The sequence below is a fragment of the Panthera leo genome (genome assembly GCF_018350215.1).
Source record: "Panthera leo isolate Ple1 chromosome Y unlocalized genomic scaffold, P.leo_Ple1_pat1.1 chrY_random_Un_scaffold_89, whole genome shotgun sequence".
Classification (NCBI taxonomy): domain Eukaryota; kingdom Metazoa; phylum Chordata; class Mammalia; order Carnivora; family Felidae; genus Panthera; species Panthera leo.
In genome coordinates, this window is record NW_024962243.1 from 78,493 (window position 1) to 87,017 (window position 8,525).

Sequence of the window (8,525 nt, forward strand, 5' to 3'; positions counted from 1 at the left end):
CCTTCGGGGCCAGGGTGACGTTTCCGCCCGGCCTGTCCCAAAGACAAGGTACGGACAAAGTGTGGGTGTGGAATACACTCACGGCACCCAGAGCCAAACCCTCAAGTGTGGACACTTGAGGTCCGTGGGCAGAGGCCTCGGTGCTCTGTGTCCGAGGGATTACAGCCCTCATGCTGCACACCCGGCATCCCCGGGTGTCCTCCTGTATCCGCAGCTCTCCCCGGGGAGCCCTAGGGTCCAGGAGCTGCTAAACCCCCTGCACAACTGTATCTGCTGCCCAGCGGCCTCTTCCACCCCAACATCAGCGTGTGTGGGCTCCAGAGTGCTGTCCCTCGAGAGAGGACACCCTCAGCAATTCAGGAGCCTTCTGACTTCCATGTCTCTGAACCACACGTGTCTCATTGGCCTGTCGGGATCGTCACGTTGTTCTCTGTTCACAGGAAATGTCTCGCATTGCCTGTGCTCCTCTGTCTCCCTGAGTGAGCCCTGGCGTGTTTGTGTCTTTTCCTGGCTTTGCCTGTGCCGACACCTCTCTGGTGATGCCTCCTTGCCTGGCCTAAGTGGGCACAGCTGTACCCGTGTAACCGCCTTCGTCTCTGCACACCTGTGTGTTGGGTCAGCTGTGGCTCTGGTGGCCTGTCTTGTCTTTGGTGTATGCTTCTGCGCTTGAGTGTGCTTCCCTCTGCATTCAACCCCTTTCTTCCACTGACAGATCCAGTTGCTGTCCTGCTGTCAGGTGGAGGGGCTTCTGCGTGTTCTGTTCTATGTTCCAGGAGCCAGAAATCCTTCCGTGCCTGTAGGACCTTCGTCAGAGGATTGGCCACGCACTCACTGCCAGCCAGTCAATGTCCCCAAATGCAGCTGGCTTGCTGTGAGCATTCCGTCACACCTCTATTTTCTGTCCTTCTGTTTTCAAACCCTTTGCGCCCGAGGGGCTCAAACGTCACTGGCCTGCACATTGCAGATGCAGGCGTAAATTGTGAAAAGCGGACCGGCAACGTTTTCCCACTTACTCTTTTGCCACGTGGCATGTTCCTGGCTGGGAGAGACTTCCCCCTGCCAGTGTGTGTCTCGTTTCCGTGTGCCTCCTGTGTGTTCTGGTCCCTAATTTGTCCATTACGTCCTACCTGGGAGTCTGATCCATGTTTGCAGGAACGAGGCTGACACCTTTGACTGCTGGGTTCTGAGCTCAGCTTAGTCCACCAGGACTAGTGCGTGCCTGAGGGACACAACGGGCAGTGACGGATGTGCCCGTATCCTTCACGTGCAAGCGCTCCGTCCAGCCACCTTCACCGGGACATTTCTCAGCGACCCCTCTTTGTTTGTGGTGAGAGCACTTGCCTCTGAGAAATCTGACGAGGCGGTGAAGCATTGCTTACGGCTGCCCTGTGCAAGTTAGATCTCCAGAACTCATGCACATGGCATGACTGCATCTTCACACCCGAGCCCCGACACCTCCTCATCGCACCCTCCCCTGATTAGCACCACTCTACTCTCTGGTGGACTGCATGCCTTTAACTCCTTTAGTCTCCTCAGGAATCCATCAGGCAGGGCTCACCACCACTGTGCTTCTGTCAGGCGCTGGCTTCTTTCAGTGAGCCCAGTGCTTTCTGCACTGATGCTCAATGCACCCGCAGAAGGGTGAGCCACACTAAGCCCGGCGGCAAACCCTTTGGCCCTACATTTCCCACACGTGTGCCTGGTGGCAGAGGTGCACAAGGAGCCCGCCTGCATGCGTCTCCCAGGTCCTCCACAGGGTACAAAGTACCGCCTCAGGAGGCTGATCCGCATCACATGGGCATAGCTCTGCTTGCACGTGTTAGCCTTTCGTATCATACAGGCAGCCCAGACTTAGAAATCCTGCTACCTGCTTACAACTATCCAGCCCTCGTGCTTCTGCAGACGCTCTGTGTCTGTACAGACATTTGAGTCACGGTCTCGTGACCTTCCAATACAGCTTGATGGTCTGTCCTTAGCTTACAGCCTGGGATGCGGTTCTCACTCATTGTCCTCCCCTCGGGTGCGAGTTTCCTCCATCACTGTGGTGGAAGGTAACCTTTATCACCATACGTTGGCTTGAAATTACTGGGCGGATCACCTGTCTGCGTCCGGGGATCCGAAGGAGACCTTGGCTCTTTTGCTCACGGTCCACCCTTTCTCTGTGATGAGTCGCTTCGGATGAGAAGCTTGCCAGAGGCGAGGGGGCCTCAGAGTTGAGCACATTTCCTGGGCATCTGTGAGAACTTCGTTGGCTCCACTCGGAAAGCATTGACATTCATGGATGTGCAGCCTCTGCTTTTGCTTGAATTTGCCGAGCTTTGGGACGTGATTTCTTCCCGCACGTGCTGTGCCTAAACCTCTGCTGTGTCTTTCCGGCAGTCCCGTTTCCTGTCTCCTGCTGGTAAGTGCAGGGCTTCCAGCAGCCCTGTGGGGAACGGGTCCTTGTTTTCTTCCCTGCGGTGCCCTCTTCCTCACCCCGAATGACCTCATTGCAGCTTCCTTCTAGTTCAGCGATCGTTTCAGACTGCCCTTAAGGTCCAGGTGGGAGCGGTGCCTTTTGTGCTGAGGGCTGACCACTGTACAGCATTCGTCTCTGTGCAAATTGCACAGGTGAATTTCACCAGGTGAAAGTGCACACTGCAGTTGCCCTGTCTTCAGAGTCAGCCCACCTGTCTCCGCCTCGGCTGCCCCTGCTCTCCTTCCTCCTACCCTCTCCTTACCTCCCCCTCCCTTGTCTTCTTCCTGTCCCTCCCTCCCACTTTCCTTCCAGCTCTCTTTGTCTTCGTCTCCCTCCTCTCCATCACTAATGCCTCCCCCTGTCTCCGCCTGTCTTCCTTGTAATAGGTGCCCCTCTGTCTCTTCTTGTCTTGCTCCTCCTCCCTGTCTCTCCCGCCAATCTCCCCGGACTCTCCCTCTCCAGGCCGGTCATCCCCTCCACTCGTCCTTCCTTCATCTGCTCTGCTTGCACGTGTCTCTCTCTCTCCCTCTATAGCTCTGTCTCTCTGTGTGTCTCTTTTTCGCTGTCTCTCTCAGTGGACCTTCTGTGTCTGGGTGCATGCTTCTTCAGAATTCTTGTTGGTGCCTGGGAAATGGGAAGGGAACTCGTCTGCTTTCGTGTGTACTAGTGAAAGCAGGCACAGGGCTTTCTCAGAGACAGACACAGACAAGTCTGCAATTCTCGGTGAAGGGCCCCTACGTGCCCTGCGTGGTTGGAGCCGTCCTCCTTTTAGTGGAAGGTTAGATTTCAGGACCGGAGCAAGCTGCTAAATCCTACTACCCCATCTCCCTGGCGCTCTGTATGGAGATCAGTAGGGCACCAGTGGCAGATGGTGCTCTGGGGGTTGTTCTTTGCTCTGCATTGCAGTGCAGTGAGGTCTACTGAGCTGTGTTCTTGCAAGGACATGGCGGTGGGGTGGGTCTAGGGTGGGTGTCACTGGTTCTGGGTGGGCACCCACCTTACCGCCGCCCTCAGCCTGACGGCCAAGGAGGAGATACCGTGCGGACGGCCATGTGGCCCCGGTAGGCGTGACACTAAGGACTTCTCCAGGCTTTGCCCCAGCTTCATGAAGAAGGGGCAAGGGACGGAGCAGGGAGTGGCTCACGGCGTGGACGATCCTGTGCTGAATGCTCTGGTGCCCGTAGTGAGGCCTCTGGGGAAAGGGTGTATAAGCGACCACAGACTGCGCGATACCGGGGACCTCGCAAGTGAAGCCTGGAAGGTGACAGCGCTGAAGAGGACATGCGGCAAACGGGGGCCACGCTGGCACCTTGGCACTCGCTCCAGAGCCTGGACCGGCCATTGGCGCGCGCTTGCTGGCGGCCAGCACCCTGTCTTGCTGTCTTGCAACCGATTGCTCCCCGAACCTGGCCAGCTGGCCTGACCTGCCCTGGAACCACTTCGCCCCCAGGCCGCATGCGCACACTCTTCACTGCCTCTGTCTCGGCCCCTCCTCCACAGCAGCCACAGCCAATGCGGAGTCCTCAAATCCCAGAGCCTGTGCGCCTGCGCTCAACTTTGGCGGGCTGCGGCGGGAGGCTTCAGGGAGCTAATGGTCTTGCGGCCAAGGCTCCCCCCACCTGCTGCCGTTTCCTGTCCTTGTCCTGAGGCTGCCCTAGCTACACTGGGGCCGGGGCCGAGCGTCATGGCCAGCGTGTCGCGGTCCGGACAAAGCGGAGATTCCCGCCGACCCTGGGCCCTGATCGTCCCGGATGCGAAAGGTGGAGAGTCCCGGCCCCGCGGGAATGCAGGGGCGCTGGAGGGCGTGGGCTGGCCGCAGTCCCCAGGTTCAGGGGCGGCAAGCGCCCATCCTGTGCAGGAAACCCAGGCCGGGTGTGAGATACAGGTGGCAAGCCCAGCGGAGGAATTGGTGCTGATATTGGATGACGGAATGGTGGCGGCTGAGGTGGTGATCGGGGAGGAGGAAGAGGACGGCGAGGCGACCAAGGATGAGGTGGCTGGAGAGGAGAATTCTGAGGAAGCCAAGCCAGAAGCAGAGGACATGCACGAGGAGGAGGAGGAGGTGGAAGTTGAGAGACAGCAGCAGGAGGAGTTTCAGGAGCAAGAGGAGAAGCGCGAGGCAGATGCAGAGGCGGAGGAGGGGCCCCAGCTCTCACAGCCGCTGCAGCAGCAAGAGCCAGCGCTGCGTCCTGCCTCAGCCCAGGACCCGCTGGCAGCACTGGAGCGTCTTCAGCTGGAGATCAGCGCTGGGAATGCCCAGGATTCCAGGGCCTTATGGCGGCTGAAGCGCAGGATTCTTCGGAGGCAGATTTCTTACCTGGATCACAGAAGGGCCATCATCAAGCACATCCCTGGATTCTGGGCCCAGGCGGTATCCTGCCTTGTGCTGGTGGGTGATGGCGGGGGCTGTTGTGCAGGAGGGCTGGGCACTGAGAGCAGGGTGCCTCAGGGCGATGGCCCCCAGAGAGGAGAGCTGGGGAATGGTCCCTGGCCCTGGGTTGGTGTGGTCTGGGATCCAGTGTAAGGCCTTGGACAGGGGCGGTTGTTGGGGATGGGGGGACTTGGTGACTGGGTCTGTTTCCTCTAGGTCTCCGCCAACGTTGGCCTGCAGGCTGGTCTCAAATATTACTTGCAGACACGAGCCATGTGTCCCCATGCTACCAGAGCTAGGGTAGCACAAAGCAGCCTTCACTCAGAGCAGATAAGGCAAGGAAACATTTCGCTGCAAAATGGGAGAGTTACGCAGGCCGCACACCCACCTTCACATTCACAGGCTGTGCACGTTTCCTAGCAGTTCCTTCAAAAGAGAGCATTTCAGACACACACTCATGACCTTTAGTGGAACCACGCCACGCCCCTTTGCCAGACAGTAGGACGACTGAGACCCACTCCGAATGGGGTACAAGCTGCCTCCTCAGACCCTGACACACACACACACACACACACACACACACACACACACACACATACACACACACAGAGGATTCTCTCCTGGTATCTCCACCCCTGCTTCCCTCTCTGTCCTCAGGCTCTGGCTCGGTCCCACCCATGTCTTTCTCTCCGGACTGGCTGTGTCACTGTGTCTAATCCTTTTCCCTCCTCGGCCCTCCTCGTCCGTGCTTCTCGATCTCTTTCTCCCTCCCACACCCTCCGCTTGCGGCGTAAATGTGCAGTCGGGTTCCTGTAAGCCATGTTATTCCATCTGGACTCAGGAGGCTGGTGACAACATAGGTCTTCACGGGAATATGCCAAGAAACCCAGCCGTGAGGAGGGGTCAGAGCACATGCCGACATCACAAGCTATGATGGGCTGCTGGCAGCCCACACAGGTCAGATATAGGAAGGAACTGTGAGGCGTGCAGGCAGTGGAGTCTCCCCCTGCTGTGTGCAGACAGCGTGGGAGGTACAGGAAGCCAACGGACTGCCCAGTGTCGATGGGGTCTGATGCATCTGCAGAGGCTGAGGAGTGTGGGGACTAGTGTTTCCTGGTCTTTCTGCACATGCCGTGATCTAGTCCCTTGCTCTTAGCCTGGGAGGGTTGGAGGGGGGCTGTGTCTGTTTCCACAGCATCTGAAGGCACAGCTCCTTGACACAGCACAGATTCTGAATCACCCCCAGTTGTCGGCCATGATCGGTGCCCAGGACAAAGACGTGCTCAGCTACGTGGTCGACTTGGAGGTGAGACCGGGGAGGCTGTGGCTGGGGGCCGTCCCGTCGGGTGTGGGATTTGGGCAGGAGAGGGTGAGGCAAAGGTGCTCACCCTCACAGCCAGGCAAGTAGCTCAGGACCCCGAGGGAGGACACTTGCCCCCTCCTGTCCCATTGCTCACGGCAGGTGGAAGAAGTGGGCCATCCCAAGTACCGCTGCAGAGTGATGTTTTTCTTTGGGGCCAACCCGTACTTCCGGAACCCAGTGATCATTAAGGAGTATCAGCTGAGCTTTGCTGGTAGGGTGTGGGTCCCATGATGGTGCGGGGCAGGGGGATGAGGAGCATGAATCAGGGGCAGGAGGGAGGGGGAGGGGGAGGGGGAGGGGCAGGTGGGTGGGGAGGAGGCCGTCAGCTTGCTCCTCAAATCCTCTCTTCCTGCAGGCTACAGGACATCGCGTTCCACTCCAGTCCAGTGGTTCTGGGATTATGAACGTGGAGCTCCCAGTCGCAGGCATGACCCCACCAGCCTTAACTTGTTCAACTGGCTGTGTGAGCACAGCTGCCCAGGGGCGAACAGGATTGCCGAGGTGGGGCCCCTGAGGCCTTCGTCAGCAGTGGGGATGTGGGTGGCCCCCGGCCAGAGAGGAGAGTGGGCTATGCCCAATGTGGCGCCGGCCTGTGTCCTCTTCCAGATCATCATCGAGGACCTGTGGCCCAATCCCCTGCAGTACTACCTGAGGGAGGAAGGGACCAGAAGACAGTGATCTGACGTGCTCACGTGTCGGTGAGAACCCCAGTATGCGGTGTGTTGACCTGCGTGTTGTATGGGCAAGGGAACGTGGGCCACACATTGGCTTGGAAATGGAAGGTCCGCCGACACAGGGACACAGGTAGCATGGGGAGAGGGTGGGAGGATGACAGGGGACCTGCAGAGACTCAGCTGCAAACACAAAGAGGGTCGAAGCCTGCAAACCAAATGCAGTTGTGCTGTGGGCTGGGGCTTTGGAGAGCAACTCGGGAGGAGCAGTGCTTCACCACAAATGCTCCCCGTGGATGTCCGCCCTGTCCCGGGCTTCCCCCTGCTCCTTCAGTCTGGATTTGCCTGCCAGTCTTTGGGTCAGGAGCTGCGTGTCCCCAGGAGCCACTGTGGTGAGAATCTCGCACTTCCTTCCATGTGCCCCACCACGCCATGTCCTCCCGCAACCCGACAGCCATTCTTTTTTTTTTTTTTTTTTTTTAATTTTTTTAATTTTTTTTTTTTCAACGTTTTTTATTTATTTTTGGGACAGAGAGAGACAGAGCATGAACGGGGGAGGGGCAGAGAGAGAGAGGGAGACACAGAATCGGAAACAGGCTCCAGGCTCTGAGCCATCAGCCCAGAGCCCGACGCGGGGCTCGAACTCACGGACCGCGAGATCGTGACCTGGCTGAAGTCGGACGCTTAACCGACTGCGCCACCCAGGCGCCCCTCGACAGCCATTCTTAGAACTGGTCCAAGGCCATTGGGGGCTGGAAATGAATCCCTGGGTGAGAAAGCAAGGGGGATCGCAAAAGGGCGAGGCACAAGAGTGACACCATCTGGGATGTATCTGCAAATATCCCGTATCATTCTTGGTGTCTGTTGCGTGGAGGTGCGTGTGTGTGCGTGTACGCAAATGTGTCTGCGTGTGCCCACATGCGTCAGGGGCTCTGCATCTGTGTGGGCGTGAATGGCGCAGAGCTTCTATCTTTGCCCATGCAGAAACAATGGAGGACGCCACCAGTGCTGGAAGAGATGGGTGGATGAGTCTCCTGTCTTCTACGTGCCCCGGAGAGAATTGAGGAAGAGATAACGTGTGGCAGCCTTGAAGAGTTTCCACGATGTTTATGTGGACACATACAGGAAGCTAAAAACCCTTCTGGTTTTGGTGTGTGTGTGTGTGTGTGTGTGTGTGTGTGTGTGTGTGTGTGTGTATGGGGACCTGAGGAGGGACGATGAGGAAGGGGCCTGAGTGTGACTGTCCTGCCGCTGCCCGGGTGATTCTGTGTGTGCAGGAGAGGTGCAGTACTGGGGTGGGGCCGGTGTTGCCATGTGCACAGAGGCCTGCCTTCTTGGGCAGGAAGAGCCTGGAAGGAGGAGGAGGAAGAGACAGACCTGTTATTTGGAGGTTTATTGTATAGGCCAGAGCCGAAAGGCAGGGAAGGGGATTGCACAGTGGGACCAAATTGGTCCATTGGGTCGTGGTACAGTGTGGCCAGGACTCGGGGGGTTTCATCCAGGACCCTTGCTCCCAGAGGGGTGTTGTGTCCTTGGTGAGATAGAATCCAGTCAGCAAAGCCTCCAGTCAGGATCAGAGCTAAGACCACATGTCCCCGGACAACTCAGGAGCAGGCAGCCTTCTCATAGTCGATGCCAGTATACCTTGCTGCTGCCTCCCAC

At 57.9% G+C, this 8,525-nt stretch overlaps 1 protein-coding gene across 1 annotated transcript; it reads left to right on the forward strand.

Moving 5' to 3' along the window:
- The first annotated feature begins 2,212 nt into the window (after positions 1 to 2,212).
- LOC122212888 (testis-specific Y-encoded protein 1-like) lies at positions 2,213 to 8,001 on the forward strand. Its single transcript, XM_042926876.1, has 6 exons — positions 2,213 to 4,829; positions 6,058 to 6,135; positions 6,292 to 6,403; positions 6,548 to 6,693; positions 6,799 to 6,890; positions 7,848 to 8,001. The coding sequence occupies exons 1-5, from the start codon at positions 4,050 to 4,052 to the stop codon at positions 6,868 to 6,870; spliced, it is 1,188 nt and encodes a 395-aa protein (XP_042782810.1). The 5' UTR covers positions 2,213 to 4,049; the 3' UTR covers positions 6,871 to 6,890; positions 7,848 to 8,001.
- The last annotated feature ends 524 nt before the right edge of the window (positions 8,002 to 8,525 follow it).